The sequence below is a fragment of the Acanthopagrus latus genome, chromosome 16 (assembly GCF_904848185.1).
Source record: "Acanthopagrus latus isolate v.2019 chromosome 16, fAcaLat1.1, whole genome shotgun sequence".
Classification (NCBI taxonomy): Eukaryota; Metazoa; Chordata; class Actinopteri; order Spariformes; family Sparidae; genus Acanthopagrus; species Acanthopagrus latus.
Window position 1 is genome coordinate 11,508,786 of NC_051054.1, and position 19,551 is coordinate 11,528,336.

Genomic DNA, 19,551 nt, shown 5'->3' on the forward strand with positions numbered 1-19,551 from the left:
CTTAATCTGATGTTGTCATAACAAACTGAGTCATAAGGCTCAGTCCTGTCGAGTAAGACAACTTTTCTGTTTAAGAGCAGCACGAAACCCAAAGGTGGAATTACATAAAATAGTAACATGTTTTTAATGGTAGTCATAGAATAGAGAAACATTCGGATATATTTAGATGAAATACCCTTCAGCCTATAACTTTAATGATCTAGGCTGCCAATATGAAAGCACCAAAACAAAAAATAACAAGGGGAAAAAAAAAAAAAAACCACACAACCAAAAGCCACAGTCGAGTAATGCAGCTTTTATTCTTTAAAACGTTCTTTTTCTTAAATAGTCTTTCTTACACAGCATATCGAGCTTTTTGTGAAACAGATGGCATAAATCCAGAGGTTTTTTTTCTTTTTTTTACATTTTAGAACATAGTGTTTCTTGGTTTCTGGCCCAATATGTGCTCATTGTTCTTCTCTCACCCAAAATAGTAAAATGATACTATTCAGTTTATCTATATTTGCAATTCATCTCGTAATAGGTTGAAAATGTTGTATGTAGAAAATGACATATGGCCCACATAAGTAATATCCTGTTTTGATCTAAAGACCAGCACCACAGAAACCCCAGACCCTGACATTTCAACACAACAGCACCAAACCTTTCACCTCTCCCAGCCTTACAAACGTCCATCACACGACCCAACTGTTTCCCAAAAAAATCATTTTTTTCCCTAGTTAACCAATACAACAAAATACATCAACTGCAGTTACGGTAATGTTCATCGGGTGAGACCAGCCACTGTTTGTGTAGGGTGGTTTGTTTGGTTGGGCCTGGAGTTCACAAGGTTCACATGTCAAGGAGCAGCACCCTGGGGTCCTCCACAACTGACTTGATCTTGCGCAGGAAAGTGACGGCCTCTCTTCCATCGATCAGGCGATGGTCGTACGTCAGTGCAACGTACATCATGGGACGGATCTCCACCTGAACAAGAGAAAATTGCTCAGAATAAATTCTAATGTACTGAACGAGGTGGTAAACATTAACATTGATTTCATACAAGTATATCAGACATCTGTACCCAATATTTTCATGCTACATTTGTTTTAAATGATTTAGTTTTACACTTGTCCGCTTGGAAAATACAGGCCAAGTATAAATCTCCCTGTGATGTGCTTTAGTAAAATATGTGAAACTAAATAAAGTGGACACAGGATTGTTACCAAGAAAAAGAACAAGTATCAAGCAATAGGAAATTGCTGACTGTCACTGGGTGTAGATCATTCATTTCTTTCTGCATGTTGTGATTTTAGTCCACTGGGCTTTTTTAAACTGAAGTCTGGAGACCAACAGGGGTCTTTTGATGGGCTTTAGGGGTCCTCAGCAATAGAGATCATTGAATATTTGGACTTTTGTCACATTTTTCTGGAAGTCTGAGTGACAAAGAGAGAAAAAGGAATGGTGTTCTTTGATTTACTGAAGACGTTCAATTAAATTACTTTCATTTTCCATATGTGACCACTCTATTGCTTAATGTTTCTTCTTATTTTTGTAAACAACCATGTATTTGCAAGTTTAACGATGAGGACACAAACCTTGCCACCGACTGCAACAGGCCTGTCAAAGATGCCATGCATGCCTAAGATAGCAGACTGTGGTGGATTGATGATAGGTGTGCCGAACATGGACCCAAACACGCCACCGTTACTGATGGTGAAGGTCCCGCCGTCCATGTCTTCTACAGCCAGCTCATTCTTGCGGGCCTATGGACACACATCAACATTGAACTATCAATCACATCATAAGGAAACAGCAAGACCAGAACACTGAACAACTTATATATAATAAAAAAAATAAAACATTACCTTTTCTCCCAACAAATTGATGGCCTTCTCAATATCAGCAAAATTCATTCCCTCCACACTTCGAATTACAGGAACCACCAAACCCTGTGAGAGAAGTCATATTACTGAATTTTCTGCCCTGCACATTAGAGACAAGTGGGCTATAAAGCACTTAGACTTGGCATTACAATATGCACTTCTCTAACCTTTGGTGTGGCCACAGCCACACTGATGTCGACGTAGTCCCTGTACACAATCTCTTTGGTTGTGTCATCAATTACTGAAAATAGAGAGAAAGCATTTAAATTTTACACAGAAAAAATTATATTAGTATACAAAAACTATAAATCTTCACTACACTACTAAGAGTAGTGCGATTTGTGCTATTTTCTAGGTAATTATCAAGGTGAAACCAACAAACCATTTTTTTTTTTTAAAGGCAGCACGTCGTACCACCCCTACTTCAGTGTGGTCTGTGTAAATGGGTCAGGGTGGTCCAAAGGCAATAAATAAGTCTGCGTTGGTTTTGAGGTTTGGCAGAAAATATTGTGAAACCTAAATCATTTTCTTCAGCAGACATACTTGCTGTGACTTGAAACCACACATGCAGAGGCACAGTCAAACTGAGACCACAAAGTCAAGTTTCTCTTCAAAAAATTAGATCTATACCGGCATTGACAGCAGGTTGGTCAGCCAGAGCGTAGGCAGCAGCCTTCACAAATGCAGACATGAAACCCAACTTGATGTTATGCTTTTTCAGGAAGGCATCTTTGTAAGACTTCCTCATCTCTGAGATGTTACTGCAGGGAAACAGAGAAAAGTCATCAACAACAATTTGGCATGAAGGCAACAAGGATTCAGAACTGAATACTAAGACATACTGGATTTGATGGGAGTTATGAAAAAAAGGAAATCTGTGGCCTAACAAGTAGCAAGACTTGGAATACACATTCATACAAAATATAATGTCCCCCTCTTGATGGGCTGACTACAGCTCGTGACAGAATTGTGTTTTCAAACATTTTAAAAAATACCTTTCAAGGAACTGGACAGGTATTAAAGTTGGTTACTGATCTGTCGCTTTATGTACAATGAACAGACCAGAAATGTAAAAATGATCATTTAAAAAATGGTAATAATTAAATAAAATAGGATGATTCAATATTGTAACCATTTTATGAAAGATACAAATCTAAAATAGTTTTAAAGGAAAAACAAACTACGCCGCTGTTACAGATCATGGCGAATTAAAGCTATTGAAATTGGGCTGCTAATCGTTTCCCCATTGCTCATTTTTCTCTTGTATCTCTCATTTTAATTGTTTGTTTTCCTGTCTCTAACCCTGTTGGAGCTCTAGGGTTTCTACACTAACATAATTAGCCCCTCCCAAGACACAGACTCTCCGAGAAAGGAGAGAAGAAGCGATAAAAATCTTCACTTTCTAGAGCCTGTAAATCTTATTGGGCTGTCATAAAAGCCCATATCGGTTGAGGCAGCTCTTCCACTCAGAGCGCAGGTCTCTGTGGGCCCCTACAGATGCTCCAGCCTCCTGCTCTGACTAGCTCCTTCGGCTCCAGATGAGCCCTAGCCTGGGAAGTCTTCCTCCAGACCGTCAATGTCAATCAAATTAGGATACATAGAAAACCCTGAATAGCCGAAAGCTGACACCACACATTTGCGGGGAAAAGAAATCCTCAAAGTGTCCTCTTCAGCACAGGGGGCAAGTGCAGACAATAACATTTCCTTGTAAATTAATAAAACCTGTTTTAACAATTCTTATCTTCGTTTTAGATGGCATTACGACCAAATATTTACATTCCAGTGTTTAAGAGGATATTGAGTTTCAAAAAGCTTTTCCTATTGGGCAGATTCCAATCTATAACCATTTGTGCAAGTGTTGTTTAGGCTTTTAACACAACAGGCATTCAGTAAGTATACTGTATACCTACTAAATACAAATACATTTACAAACCATGTTTCTAAATATTTCAACAGATTCTGATTGCCACACTCTATGAAGTCTGTCTTTTCCCCTTCAATGGCTTCTCTTTAGAAGTGTTAACGTAGCAGAGCACATTTCACATTTATCATCTAAAATAACATCGTGGGTTTAATAATGTAGGTCAGCTAAGCTAGAATTTCCTACCTCATGTCGACCTCATTGAACGTAGTCAACATAGCGCAGGTGTTTTGGGCTTCCTTCAGTCTCTGGGCAATTCTCAGTCTCATGCGGTTCATCTTAACCTATATGAGAAAAAAACTGAAATTATTAGACTCACTTAACGGTCCACATCTCTGACACTACTTTACAGGACTATTAATCTAATATAAAAGTCAATAAAACTACAAAATATTGTTTCAAGATTAGGGATTTTTACAGTTTACCCTGCTCTCTGTCCTGGCACCTTTAGCTCCACCCTCTGCTGGGGCCACTGGTGCTGCTGTGGCAGTAGTGGGCTTTATGGCTGAAACTATAAAAGACATAAAAATCAGTTTCCCATCAGTTTAGCGGAAATGGTAAAAGCCAAACAATGATTAATCATGTGAGCTGGAAGTCAAGAGCACAGATGTCAAGCAAAACAGATCTCATATGACACTGACCGTCTGTCTCATTACAACTAACCTGGTTTGGAGTCCATAGCATGTGCTGGCACAGGTGGCACAGGGGGCATAGTAGTAGGAATGGGACCCACAGCTGAGGTGGGGGGAGGAGGTGGAGGAGGTGCAGCAGAAGGTGGGGGGGGGGCTGCAGCGGCTGGGGCCTCGGCCTTTGGAGCTTCTGCAGCTTTGGGAGCGCCGGCTAAAGACAGAGAGGTGAACACTTAGAAACAAACCACTTAAAAATACCATCTTGATAATTGTATTTAATTATTATTTTATTCAAATACAAATACAATATTAAAGACCTCCTTTTCGAAGCTTAAAGAGCGGAGTTCCTCCCTCGACTTTTCCTCCATCAGGAACCAAAAGCTCCTCGATCACTCCAGCAGCAGGAGAGGGAACTTGCACTGAAGTCTAATAGCAAAGAAAAGAACAAAGTCTAAATAATCCAAAGTATGAAAAAGAAAGGTAAAAAGTTTAGACATTTGCCAAGTGGCATATAAGTTGTGAGTTGGCTGGAGCCAAACTAATGAATGCATAAATTTATATAAGTGTCAAATTAACTCTTATCGAGTGCAATGTTTTTATTACCATTTTCTAAACAATTACTGAAAACTTTTCTCTTAAGGCTTTCACTTTGTAAGGCAAAGCCAAACAATTATCAGCGATCAACAACAGGGAATAGTTTTACCTTGTCAGTCTCAATTTCGCACACCACCTCATCTTCTGAGACGGTGTCTCCAACAGCTGGAAGGAGAAAAATGCTTTAGCACCTGAGCACAAACTGACTTCAGTTCATTGGGCTTGGTTGTGATTTGGCTGATGACTGTATCAGAAGCAACTAACATAAGCAAGTTCTGTACAAAAGGCTCTAAACCTGCTGTGATATGTTCACGTTCATTAATAAGTGAAGTTACCTTTCTCCCACCTCACGTCCCCCTCTGTGACAGATTCTGCAAATGCAGGGGTCTTGACTGTGACGACTTCATTTCCTGGAGAATGAAGACAAATGAAAGAAAATACATGTCTTCACTCTACACATCAGAAGCTGTGCTTCATATTTGGATAACTGTAAAAATGAAAGACATACTGTAGGCTACAGACGTCCTGAAGTACTGGATCTGGAAGACGCTGGACCGGGGATCAGATTTTCTGTAGAAAACAGAAAAAATACATTCAGACAAGTAGTAAATATCCCACAAAATTATCTTACCATTCTTACGTTATATTCACTGTATCATTTTAAGTAACAGACAGATATACTGATAATTGTAGAATAGCTTATTGACAGAGGATCGGTGCTTAAGTTATGACACGACTGATCGGCTGAGGACTGTCCATGTCAGGACATAAACAACGCATTCAGCAGATCAACAGTGTCAACACTGCACTTAAGTTTGGTGTTTTTATGAGTGATTGTACTTACAAATTTTTGTTGAAAGTAACAGAGTGGTTGACTGAGAGGGCTGTAGGAAAACAGACAAGGGCAATGTGTTAATAAGGTTTTTGCAGCGGTACTACCACAATACAAAGATGTGATTTGAAACTTCAAGCTTGAACAGTAAAGTACACATACCTCCTGAGGCCCGACGAGCTAACACATTATTCCCCTGTGGAAAGGCAGAGTCAATCATTACAAAGTATCTGCAAGGTTTTAAGTGTCAAGGACTGTGCTGAATAAAAACTTGTCACAAACGCGTGTGGAAATGTGTGCACATAAGTTAATATTTAAGTTAAGTGTGGATGTCTGACAGTGGCAGTCCATAACAGTTTTGACTGTACATTAGTGGCAGTGGAGTCAACAACAGGGACAGAAGGCAGAGCTGTCGGTCAAAGGTCACTTCTGACGCGCTAGAGGATGACCTTTGACATGATCAATAAAATGATCCGTCAAACAGGTGGCTTGTGTGGTGCTGCATGAGACCTGAACCAGCAAATGCACGAAAGAAAAAAGTTTTAATGTGAGCTGCTGATTTAACAGCAGCATTAAAGCTCCTAATGATCTGCAGCTAATCTTTCCAACAAGCTGATAAGTAAGAGGTTATCTCCGACTGTGCTTGACATTTGACTTTGTTGACCTAAACTCTTATGCAGCTACACAAAGTTACACTCCAAAACGGGAGAACACGTTTATTCAATACTTGTATTAAGTGAACAACAACCACGACATGACCTCAGAGTGACAGCTAAAACCGGCATGCTAGCCTACCTTTACAGTTAGCTTAGTGTTGCTAGCATGTGCTTGCTAGCGACATAAACATTATTGGATAAGTTTGCGTTAACTGTACATGAACATGGACCAGCTGCTTTCTGCTGAGGTCAGACAGCTTTAATATTCACGCTAAATCCCGAGACCAACCTATGACAGAGGGCACTGCACTGAACTTTCCCAGAGCCTGCAGCAATGACTTGTGAAGGAAAGTGTCATACTGTCCTTGGTTTGCAATGTTACGGCCTGCCCGTGGCCTACAGCAGCGAGCCGGCTAATGCTAACGCTAACGCTATCATGGCTGAGCAGACAGGAGCTGCGCCTCCAAAGGCAGCGACGAGTCCTGTAGACAACAGTTTAGTCGCTTGTTGCCTACCTGACGGATGGCAGAGAGAGAACGGCCAAAATTCCTGGTGAGACACCGGGAATGGGATAACATGGTGGCTGTGTGACAGCAGCCTGCCAGCGGAAGGGAAACTTTGTCACACCGACAAGCTGCAAGAGGCGAGGAAGTGGTGTGGGATAAACCAAGTGCTCCGAGCGGAGGGGGGGCCGGGGGGAGTGCTCGATGTGGTCCCCTCTGACCCCCTCTGCACTATCCACTGAGACAGACAGTCATGGAAATAATCTGTAAAGAAAGACTAAACAAGGTGCTGTTACAACCTCCTTTACATGAATAGAAAATAATAGAACAGAACAAAGCGGATTACAATGTAATAGAATAGAGTATGGCATGGCAATATAAAATATTATATTGTAATCGTAATATGAGACTTTATGTGGTCTTAGATTTTGGATATCATTGGATAAATCAAAAGTGTTTTCCTGGTTTTAAAAGCTATAGAAAAACTTAAACTTGCCATACTTTTCTGCTTGTTCTTGCCTTTATCCACGTAGTCATTGTATGCACATTTTAATGATTGTTCATCAAAACTCTCAATGTATTAATATTTTTTGATAATAAGTACCAATAGACATATCAGCCAGCCCTAGAATAGAGATGAGATTAGATAAAATGCGAGGAGGTGAAGTCTACAGGTACCAATGTTGAGACACAGAGGAGAACAGAATAGAAAAATTATAGGCCTGAATTAACTTTTCAACTGACAAAGCTCATGTTTGTCTTAACATTGGTCCATGTCCTTCAGAGGATATTTCCTTTTTTATTCATAATTTAACTTTTTCAACTCAACTCTCTATGTTTATGTGTTCTTCGTGTTTTATCCCGTGTGTGTTTCACTGCTGGGGCCACCAGTTGCCTCTGTGCTGAGATCTTGTTCTAAATAATTATCAGAGCATGGTTATTAGAGCACAACCCAAGACTGTCACTCCGACACCTCACACGTACTTTCTTCCTCTTTACATTTTGTGGGTGATGTGCAAAACCACCTCACAGCCTTTTCTCACATGGCCACGCCCCGGCTCCCTTTGATGCATCCATCCATCCGCTCTCCCTCCCGTGCACAGCCGCGGTCCGACTCACACAAGCCTGAGCGCGCAGGCCAGCAGCTCGGCTCCGCGTCCCAGCGCAACAGGTAAGGTCCCGTCACTGTGTTGTGTCTGTGCGCCGCCGCGGTTACACTGCAGCCCCGTCGGAGTGTGACAAAGTGCACGCCTGCAACTTCTCAAACCTCTTCACATCACTTTTAGTGGGTTGTCACGAGAGCGCTTTGAAACTCCTGGGTAGTTTTTTTTTCTTTCTTACGTTCTTTCTTTCTTTTTTTTTTTTTTTTCATGACACTCTCACGCAGGCTTTTTTAAGGTTCAGCTGCCAACTCTCATCACGTTTGGTGAGTTTTTTTTTGTTGTTGTTGATGTTTTTGCTCAGTGTTTATTGACTGCTAAGTGAATGTTTCAAGTACATTCGGTTTGCTTGTTGTTGTAATGTGTAGCTTATTCTTTTGGATTCAAACTTCACTTTTCGTTCTAGTTTCATAAATAAATAGTTTCAGAATCGATCACTTCAGCTGTAGATTGCATGCTCCCCTTCAAGGGGTGGGTAAAATAACAGTTTATCCCCAATTTATAACAGGTCCAGGGTCTGTTATATAGCAGGACATTTACAAACTGTAAAGAGTGAATGGAAACATTCAAATGACTCATGCTGTCAAAATAATATAGGAGAATGAAATCATCTCAGGCTTTATGGCACAAGTGTTCCTCTATATTGGCCTAAAACAGTTTGGTCTTTTTGATAGAGTGTTTATTGATAGAAAAAGTCAGCAATAGAAACGTAAGTGGAAGTGCCTGATATAGAATTATTGTCTGTTTCTTTTCAAATCCACCCTTCATGCACTTGCAGCCCATCGTTTTAGCGTTACAGCACAGAAAATATTTTAAAATGCACTTAAAGGGAATAAAGTAGAACAAGGCTATTGAGCTTTTTTTTCATTCCAAGCAGTGGAGATCGTCTCTTGATCATTTCTTGAGACAAAAAAATCATGAAAAATAAAGCGGTTTTCATGATATTTTCTCTTGTAAATAATGTATTCACAGAGCCGTTTCTTGTGCGTGCACGCTCTGTGGCTTTCATAAGCTGAAATTCATCTTTCATGGATGTATCGCAATTGTTCTTTTTCTCCTTTGTGTTAAACCGTTATTACAATCCTGAGATGAAATGATACAGAAGACTGCGCTCCTGTTTATTGCTTAAAGATGAAGGGTCTTTTTTTCACTTGACCGAGGACCTTCAAATACTGCAGGGCTCTTTGATTTTCTATTACAGTAATTTGAAAATGTAAAGTGTAATTATAAACAAAAAGAAACCTGCAATTGCGTCTGTTGTGTTGATCTGATTATTTTTCCATTACAAATTGATATAGTTTATATTTGCTATCCACTCGAAAAAGCATAGAGAGACATTACATATAAATCAACAGGTAAAGAAACAGAAGCATTTAAAAGCAATAAGTGGCTATATTTGTGTGTTAAATGTGTTTTCATTATACATTATTTTACCTGTTTTCCATTTTTCTATTATTTCAGATTAATTTCACAATAGTCTGTTTCTGCAACGTGTGAAGCCCTCACCAGTTCTCTCAGTGAGGATGAACCTCAGTCATCCAGACCAGAGCATGCACGGCTCGAGTGAAGGCTGCCTCGAGGACGACAAACCTGATGTCATGCTGCCTTGCTTCCGCCGGAACATGTACGACGAGCCCCTGGCCTCGTACTCCAACGGATCCATCATCTCTCAGCTCCTCCGCAAGACAATCCAAAACAAGAGGGCACTCGAGGAAAGCCATTTCTACCTTTCCAGCTCCACTGCCGCTGACTCCGGCCAGGAGGACCAGAGCAGCGTCTCCTCTAAGGACAGCACGGTGGAAGCCGCCTCTCCCAGTGCTCATGTTTCCACGGGAGGCAGCCCGGAGGGGGAGCATTCCATGACCGACCACCTGCAGGCTAAGAGGGCCAGAGTGGAGAACATTATCAGGGTCATGGCGGGCTCTCCCAACAGCCGGCAGCATGGAGACAGTGAGCGGTCCGACACGGACGCCAGAGACACCAGAGAGGCCCGAGAAGCATACAGGGAGAACAAACGTAAGCAGAGGCTGCCTCAGCATCAGGAACACAGCGTTGGAGGACCGGCGAGCAGAAGACCTGGCAGCAGCAACAGCGACAACTGCAACACCAAGGACGAGGAGTGTCACAAGCTGAAAGAGCAGCTCCACAGCATGCAGAGGCTCCTGCGTCAGCTCCAGGAAAAGTTCCTGCAAGTTTACAACCAGGAAGACCCCGAACACGACAGGGACGAGACAAAAGCTGACCATGACACCAGCACAGTGTCACACTACAACAGCACTGATGACGACTTTGAACGGAAGAACAGCCGAGTGACTGCAGAGTGTAAGGACCGAATGAAAGTGGTCGGTTATATGGTGCACCAAAGAGAGAGTCAGAACCTTCAAGAAACCTTGAAGCAGGAGCTCTCCCGGGCTGTGAATGACTGTGTGGACAGGGTGTTCAAGAAGGTGCCCGCCACAGGGCTGGACCTGTCCCCTCAGCAGCGCATGTGCTCATCGCCAGAGATACAGATCAGCGTGGGTGTTGACAGGAAGAGCCAGCAGGCCGGCTCCACCCAGGAGCAGCCCCAGGCCGAGGAGGCCTTGGTGAAACCGCGCTCTCTGGAGTACTATGAAAGCTCCGAGGCCCAAAGCCCACAGGACCAGACAGAGGCGCTTTCACTCGTGGTCCGCAAGCCGGCAGTGACCCCTCTGAGCTCCGTCACCCCGACAGTGAAGAGGCCCTATCCCGTGCACCAGGCCCCATTTCAGTTCAGCTACAGCACCCCTCTGCACGACAGCCAGATCCTAGAGCATCTCCTTAAGTACGGGCCCCATTCCAACTTCGGGGGCCTCCCCTGCATGCCCCCGTCAATGGACCGCACCTCCCCAGACTCAGTGGACCTGCCCTGGGACGCCATCGCCATGAGGTCCAAGGTGACATCCAGCCACCTCGGCCACCACGGTCGTCCCTCTGCCTTGGGGGCAGTGACAGTCGACAATCTGTGTCTCCCCCACGTCAAGATCGAGTGTGGTGAGCTGCAGAGCATGGCCGAGCGAAACCCCTACATGTCCCTCAACATATCCTTTACTTCCAAAACAGAAATATTAGCTGTGCTTTTTTTTTTTTTTTTTTTTACATTTTTACATCCTCTTAAAGCAGGATATAAAAAAATATTGTTTGATAATGACCAGAAAAATATGAAACAGAGTTTGTTTTTTTGTTTTTTTTTTGTTTTTTTACATATGTAGGTTGATAGTGCAGTAAAAAAACACAACACAAAACAGCTTTTACACAACGACTATATTTTGTTATAGATGTATTTACTCAAGCCTCAAAAATAAATACCTGCACAAATTGAAAAACCTTGCCATCACATCATACTATTCCCTAGTATCTCCATTAAAGCAGGGTTTGTTTTACGATGGCTTATATATACTGTATTCATCCTTTTATTTTATACAAATTCTCTATATTTCAGCTCCTCCATGTGAACAATGGCTGGTTGAGCTTCATTGCAGCATGGGCAGTTCCAGTAACAAACTTCAAGGAGAATTTTGTCTTTGATCTCGCTAACCCCATGGAAAATTACAGCGTCTTCTTTAATCTGAGCCGAGTAATGACTTTAAGTTTAGAAAAAGACAAATAAAAAGGAATACAAGGCTTTGATAAGAATTGCCAGGAACAAAAGCCAATTTTTCAAAGGCAGAGAAAGCATCGGTTTCTGTTTCAGGAAGCGTCGTTTTTTCAGACTTGAAAAGGTGCAGGATCTATTTCTCCATCATCAGAGTGATAGGGGTGCATCTAAAAGGTCACATCTGAGTGCTGCTGGAAATCAAAAGTGCCTGCCAACCACAACACTTGAGCTCTTGTCTTGAGCATTTGTTGTTGGATACCTTTTTTCAGAACGTACATGAATGAAATAGAGTGCAAGATAACAGTATTTCTGGCCTCATAGGGACTCTTAAAGGAGCAGGGGTAAAATTCATATCCTAGAATTTTATTGTTTACAATATTAATGAGGTAATGATACAAACTCAGAAATATTTATTTTCCCCTTTACTGAATAAACAAGCTGTTCCCACAGGAAAATAAGGCCCCAGAACACTGTTTGAAGGTAGAAAGGTGGCAGGGTCCGCCACATATTAACAAAGTAAGACAGTATGAAACAGTGTATTTGGTTTATTCAGTCATGAAAATGAAGACGACCGGTTAATTTAGTTTGTTTAGGCATAAAAAAATCAGTCTGTGAAGATCTGTCTCTTCTGAAAAAAAAAATCAAATAAATTCTTCTCCAAAACTACAAAAACTAGTGCACCTTCAAGTTCTCCATTCACGGACAAAAATGTGGCCATTGTTAGGAAACTAGAGTTATATTCATATTCCACATAATTAAAAAAAGATTAAGAAATTATATATATATATATATATATATATATATATATATATACACACATATATATATTACTCTTTCTTAATCTTTTTTTTAATTATGTGGAATATGATTTGAGTAATATCTGCATGTCTTTGTTATTTAATGCCTTATTTAATCAACGTAAATCATTTTCTTCACTATTGCTCATTGTGACGTAAATAATCCAGGAAAAAATCTTAAAACGAGTCACAGAAATATTCAATTTTGTTGATTCTCTTGTGGCGAGGCGTTACAGAGAAATATCATGTGGTGCCCATCTCAGGATTCGCTTTATCTTTACAGTGCAAAGAGCTCTGCTTCTCTTTGAACAATACCACATAAATCTTTCATCCCAACTTCCTTATTTCAAAGGTAGGGTTCCCTAATAAAATGTATGGTGCGGTGACCAGATAAGGAAATATTATGACCTAAGGCATGGTGGTGGTGGACTACAGAGGATGCTCTCCTGAGCGTCTTCATTGCCATAGGGGGAAAACTTGAGAAGGTATTGAATTTATTCACGTGTGCAATAGAGGAAATATCTATCGTGATATATGTGGGACATATTTTACACCTTTAGAATTTTAAATATATATATTATCTATAATTTTATACTTTATTCCGTAACGTTTTGACCAAATTTCCCATTTTTGCCGGAGGAAAATAATAATATGGTGACATATGTCGTCTTTAAATCAAGTCAGCTCCTTTTTCAAAACATTTCCAAACAAGCTGTCTTAACTGCCAGGCATGAAGTGCCCTGCTCTCTAATTAAAAATCCCTAATCTAATTCGTAATTCTGTTTTGCCAATAAGCACATCTTAGGGTCATTATTGACTCCCTGGTTAATGCCGAGCTGTTCTTTAGGGAAATTCAATTTAGCCGAAGATTGAGGCAACACAATACTCTGGTCTGCTATCACTTTGCACGCGGCTGCATGATGTGTGTTGCGTTTAATTGTCAGTGTTTCTGCCTTAACATAAACCTGAACATCCAGGAGGGCCTCACCCCGAGCCATCTGAAGAAGGCGAAGCTGATGTTCTTCTACACCCGCTACCCCAGCTCCAACGTGCTGAAAACCTTCTTCCCTGACGTCAAGGTGCGTGCTTTTTTTTTTTTTTTATTTATTTTTTTTTTAAACATACAAAACAAATGTTGCTTTTTTTAGGACTGTTTGTGCTGCGTTTATCGACTTGTCGGCGTGTGTTTGGGACGGAAAAAAAATCCAGCAGTGTGTCGGAGGAGAGAAAACAAAAACGCAGAGGGTTTAAATAACAAAGCCACTGAGCTGCTAGTATGTCCTGGGGGCAGAGGGAGATACAGGGGCATTCTCTCTTTAAAAAAAAGCCACTCCAGTCAGCAAATGGAGTGACAAAGGACTCTGTAGGCAAGGCATTACTATTGAGTGTCAACAGAGAGTTGGTATTAGAGACTTGCGCGGCTGCAACCAGGCGGCGGTGAGCTGGCCCTAAACACAACATCCTGTGTGTTTTGGCCTTGGTCTCACGTCATGCCTCCTCTTCTGTCTCCTCCTTTTTTTTCTTTTTAATCTTCTCTCTTGTCTCCTCATCTCATGTTATCTCTTCTCATTCATCGTGTTTATCCTAGCTTCCTTATGTATTATATCATGAGAATATTATTCCTAATTATAGCACAAGCTCACACTCAAAAACCTCCTGTTTTTCTCCCCTTGAGCTTCTCTCACATCCCCTCTCCTTCCACCACGTCCCATGGATCTCCGAGCCGGTGCGGGCCCCTGCCCCTCAGTCTGCTCTGACCCCCGGGGTCAGGGGGGAGGATGCTGTTGCTGCAGCCCTGCGAACGTCTCCTCCTTGCTTACAATCCCGTGGTGGGAAGTGGCACTGAACAAAAGAGCACCTAATCCCAGTGTCTGATTCCATCCTATCAGCCCGAGTCAATGAGAGGGAAGCTTCCTTCTGTCCTTATGCTGCCGCTTTCTCACCCACCACACCAGAGAGAAGAAGCGTCTTTGATGCCTGCCCAGCCCTTAGGCATTTTTTTCTGTCTTTCTGGATGAGGAGATAGAATAACAAGACTAATGTCAAGACTGAGTTTAGAAATACAGAGGCCTGACAGATGTTTTTTCACCCCGGACATTGGTGGGAAAGGATCAGAGCAATTAATGTCTCGTAGAGTGACAGACCATTTGGTGGCATTTTCGCCCTACAGGTACCAAATGCAGGTTTTGAGTCGATTATGGAAAGGGTTTGGTTTTTAATTGAAAAGCAGGAAGGCTAATTTTCTTAAATGTCTTTATGCTTTAATTGAAGTCTGAAATTAAATTCTGAAATTACATATTCCCTTCATCCCGAAAAGAAAAGGATGATGTCCACTTTCATTTGCTGTCATCACAGGCGGTCCCAGGATTGCAATAAACTTGTGCACAGTATTAAGGGACGTTTTCTCTCCATTTCCAGTTCAACCGCTGCATCACCTCCCAGCTGATCAAGTGGTTCAGTAACTTCAGGGAGTTCTACTACATCCAGATGGAGAAGTTCGCCCGCCAGTCCATCGTTGACGGCATCAGCGATGTCAAAGACATTACAGTTAGCAGGGACTCAGAGCTGTTCCGGGCACTGAACATGCACTACAACAAAGCCAACGACTTCCACGTAAGTGTCATCCGTTAGTCATTCATTCTTTTGTGTTGCGGCTTGCATCGAGATCATTCTAGTTGATTTCTTTCGGCTTATGAGGTTTTGTCAGTAGTCGAACGGGTCTCATGATGTCCGTACACCGTGGGACACATTAGTCACTTTTTATTCAATAGGAAAAAGATATTTTCAGTTCTTTTCTTCATCCCTGCTCCAAAAGGTAGACCACCTGAAATACGTATTTATTTTTTATTTTGTCTTTACATAAATTGGTGATATAGTTAGACTCTATCTTAAAGCAAAACATTCATATCATGGCAAAAAAATAAAACTAAATAGAAACTAGACTAAAGGGGAAGAGAGAGTGGGTTTGTATGATAAATAGGAAGCTACAGCCAGCAGCCTGTTAGCTTAGCTTAGCTTAGCACAAAGCTACATGCTGACAGCAGGTTTGTAACTGCCCTGACTAATGTGTCAGCTCCAGTGCTTTAAAGGAGGAGTTTGACATTTTGCTTTCTGATGGCAAGATAGACAAGAAGACAGCTACCACTCAACTAACTGTACTTCAAATAAGAATCTTAGCTGTCGGCTGTAACTTCATAGGCTATTTACCGCACAGCTGTGAGAGTGGTATCAATCTTCTCATCTAACGCTCCACCGGATAGTGAGTAAGCATACTCCTTTAAAGCACTGAAGTCGACGCATTCGTCACAGCGGTTAGTAACCTGCTGAAGCATGTCCTCCTGTCAGCGATCATGTATGTCCATGTGCTGACCTGTTGTGTCACAGCGCACCTGTGGCTGGCCAGCCTTTACAGCCATTATCTAAACTCCAGAGTGATGCTTTATCAAACTGTGGGAAGAGGAAGCCGCAAAATCCCACTAAAACAACTCAGGATTAGAGGACCAGCACGCCTGAGCGGGGCCGAGATTGCTACTGATGCGGAATGCTGAGAAAGACGCTGTGGATTCCGAGGGAGAAGGCCGTTCGGTGGGAAAGGGACGGGACCGTTTTCTTTACCTTGGGACCAAGACATTCCTTTCCCAGGGATGCTTTTGTGTCAGGAGATGAGGGGAAAGAAAAATAACTTATGCCAACAACTGTTGTGCTAACCAGTCAGTGGATGGGAAACAAGGGCTGCAGGGCGTTTTTCTCCCAGCACCCCTTGCTTCTAGACTTTTTTTTTTTATGGATCCCGCTGTAGCTACGGGTCACTCCCAGACTCTTACTCCATTTTTAACCTTAATCCTGCCGACTCTTCCAGTTTAATCACATGGGCCTTATTCTACCATTCCAGTTATTCAACACGATTCCCCAAATTAAGCTTTATTAGATGGAGCTCATATTTGTCATAGGTCCTAATTTAAAGGGTCACACTCTATAAAGGGGCACTCAGTCAGTCATTTCAAAGGAGACGCACAGATGCAGCAGACACAGATAAAAAAGCAGTTTCAACATATCAATGTAACACAATTAATGTGTCTTTTGAAATTAAAATGATATCAGAATCAAAGGATGGTATTTACACTGTACTTGGGATGAAAGCTGCATTTGTATTAAAGACAAGTATTTATTTTGTTTTACACAACATACAAAAAATGAACTGTAACTTTCTTTTGATAATGTATATATTGTTTTATATGAAACTGATAACATTACTAAATAACTAACTAAACTAATAGTTTGAGAGATAAATAAGCAGAGATATTACGCTCATTTTCAGGTTCATCGTTGTTTTTTGAGTTTCCACTAAAGTAGTTTTACATGATTTAGTGCTCAAAAAACACTTGTCATACTGTCAGGTGCAGCAGATCTGTATTCCTCCTCTGTCTGAAATGCTCTGTTTTAGCTCCCGGCTCTGAAAGGCCCGCCCTCCTCAGTACCCATCCTCCTCTGATAGGTCAGCTCACATACACCCGAGCCAGCAGCGCTTACAACAACAAAGCAGCTGTTACCTTTATTAATTCTTACATGACAAACTGGCCGCTAGGTATAAATTATGCAAGTGTTTAACATGTGGATGTAGTGTGATGTCACAAATCACTCAATTACAAGGGAGAATACTGACGAGGCGTTCCAGGAGCAGTGTTTTCTGTGGGAGAAAGGAGCTCCAGTTGGCACGGATGTTGGGCTTTTTAAACCTTTAATGATCTTTTACATGTACAATAACCTATATAACACACTGAAGGAAAGGAAAAAAATAATGTCTCCATTTACATTTTGCTGGTAATCTTTCTTACGTAAGTTTATTCAGCTATTTACAACTGAATCCAATCACCTCAAGTCTTATATCATTTCATTTTAATCTTCAGCTCCTGGCCATATTCTTGGTTTGATCCATAATCATGGTTTGTTGGGTAGCATCCCTGGGAAGAAAGCTCACTGGTGGTTAGTTTAGGTTCACGAAAAACAAGACTAGCTAATCAAAGAGGCCTCTATAATGAAAGTTAATGATTGCAGCATTGCATTCATTGTATGTGTGCAGAGAACAAAGAGACCAGCTCCCTTTCATCAGTTTGAGTGTTTGAAGAATTGCGCTACAGGTCTTCTTTTCATATGTTTTTTCGACTTTGAGAAAACTGAAGACGGACTGCAACGCGGCGTTGTATGGCGCGCGTTGTCAATATGAGAATAAGGATTTAACCAGATTGACTTCAACCTTTCCTCTTTTCCCCCTCTTTCTTTACAGGTTCCGGACAGATTCCTGGAGGTCGCTGAAATCACCTTGCATGAGTTTTACAACGCCATCTCTGCGGCCAAAGATTCAGACCCCTCCTGGAAGAAGGCCATATACAAGGTGATCTGTAAACTGGACAGCGACGTCCCCGATGAGTTCAAGACGTCTTCCTATTTATAGGCCGGGGTGGAGAGTTATGACAGTGAAGGCATTGAAGTTAGTCACTCGACAGTATTATTTCATCTTTTCTTGTAGTGCATCTTAGTGAGGTGAAATGTAGGTGTTGGATAATAAATCATTTTGTAGACCTGTGAAGACATGCACGCACACACATGCGCGCGCACACACAAACACACACACACGCGCACACACACACACATCATTTTACCTATAGTCTAAAATGCTGTATGTGCTACTTTTATCAAAAAGCAGATTAAAATGAAAGCTCTTGTGGTTTATTCTGTTTGTTAGTGTTATTACTTATATAATCTGCCTCAACACATTCAGTTTGTAGGTGTGTAAAAAATGTTTACAGTGTATTCATGCTTTTTTTTTTCGATACTATAAAAACGATAGTGTAGCCTGATTAAGTTGAACTGGAAGAGATTTTTGGCAGTTGCTGTCAGTATTACCTTGCTTTAATTTCCGTATTCGTTCCATAGCCTCGTGTGTTGTGTAAATGTACATGCGCCGCTGTTGTACGTCGCATAATGTTCTTTAATTATGTTGTAAACTATTAGCTTCACAGAATGTGCATGTGAAAATAATGCAAGTGACTGCCATGGGTTTTATTATCATGTATAAAGGTCATGTAAAGTACAATCATTTTCTGACAATTTCCCTCACAGACATTGTACTGGATGATTATTGAAATTAAAGATGCACTAAATTATAATATAAAACTTGTTTGTTATAGTTTTCTTTGGCACGGCATTAAAGGGGCACTTCTGTATTTAGTTTTGGGAGATGGAATTCAAACACAGAATTTTTATAGTTACAGTATTACTGAGGTAGTAGTACACAAAATATGTGACTGAAATAACAAGCTGTTCATATAGGAAAATAAGGTCCCGAGAACACTGTTTGAAGCTAGAAAGGTGGCAGGGTCCGCCACGTTTAAACAAGGTTAAACAGCGTGTTGTTTATTCATTTTATACAGTCATAAAAATGAAATTTGTTTATTTAGTTTGATTGGGCATAAAAAAAAAATCAGTCTTTTTCTCTTCTGATTAAAAAACAGTGCAACATGCAGCACTTTAAAGAAACAAGACACACCAGGTGAACGCTTTGTTTTTGGCCACAAATGTCCAACTCCCCCTATGAAAATACTGCGTGTCACTGCCGAGCCCCTAAGGTGCCTCTAATCCACGTCCAGCAGCCAGCTGTTAAATGTCCCCCAAACTATGCTGTTCACATTGTTCACCGAAGCCAATTCAAGTCAACTTTCTAAGGCCTGCATTCATTGTGTGACCGCTGCGGATGCAGACAACTGCCATGTCTTAAAAACAGCCACAATGCATTCCCTCCTAATGACTAATGCCCGAGGTGACCTCATATCACAGTTGTGCCACCGAAGCAAAATTCCACAAACCCGTTGACGCTTTCTTCCAGGCACCCGCTCAAAGCACACTGATCGCACATGCATGCACGCACGCACGCACACACACACACACACACACACACACACACACACACACACACAAGTT

At 41.4% G+C, this 19,551-nt stretch overlaps 2 protein-coding genes across 3 annotated transcripts; one reads left to right on the forward strand and one right to left on the reverse strand.

The window, feature by feature from the left end:
* Positions 1-275: 275 nt before the first annotated feature.
* dlst (dihydrolipoamide S-succinyltransferase) lies at positions 276-7,156 on the reverse strand. The gene is made up of 15 exons (XM_037072345.1): positions 7,013-7,156; positions 6,004-6,037; positions 5,854-5,893; positions 5,518-5,579; positions 5,345-5,419; positions 5,119-5,174; positions 4,733-4,841; positions 4,450-4,626; positions 4,212-4,297; positions 3,973-4,070; positions 2,496-2,626; positions 2,033-2,106; positions 1,848-1,931; positions 1,578-1,745; positions 276-966 (listed from the first exon to the last, which is right to left on the reverse strand). Exons 1-15 carry the CDS (start codon positions 7,073-7,075, stop codon positions 832-834), a joined length of 1,392 nt encoding a protein of 463 aa, XP_036928240.1. The 5' UTR covers positions 7,076-7,156; the 3' UTR covers positions 276-831.
* A 25-nt stretch (positions 7,157-7,181) lies between these two features.
* prox2 (prospero homeobox 2) lies at positions 7,182-18,206 on the forward strand. Of its 2 annotated transcripts, XM_037072343.1 has the most exons (6): positions 7,182-7,286; positions 8,033-8,171; positions 9,622-11,219; positions 13,545-13,652; positions 14,992-15,186; positions 17,858-18,206. In XM_037072343.1, the coding sequence occupies exons 3-6, from the start codon at positions 9,684-9,686 to the stop codon at positions 18,023-18,025; spliced, it is 2,007 nt and encodes a 668-aa protein (XP_036928238.1). In that variant the 5' UTR covers positions 7,182-7,286; positions 8,033-8,171; positions 9,622-9,683; the 3' UTR covers positions 18,026-18,206. The 2 variants fall into 2 exon arrangements, with proteins under 2 accessions (XP_036928238.1, XP_036928239.1); XM_037072344.1 differs by lacking the exons at positions 7,182-7,286; positions 8,033-8,171 and adding an exon at positions 8,388-8,426.
* The last annotated feature ends 1,345 nt before the right edge of the window (positions 18,207-19,551 follow it).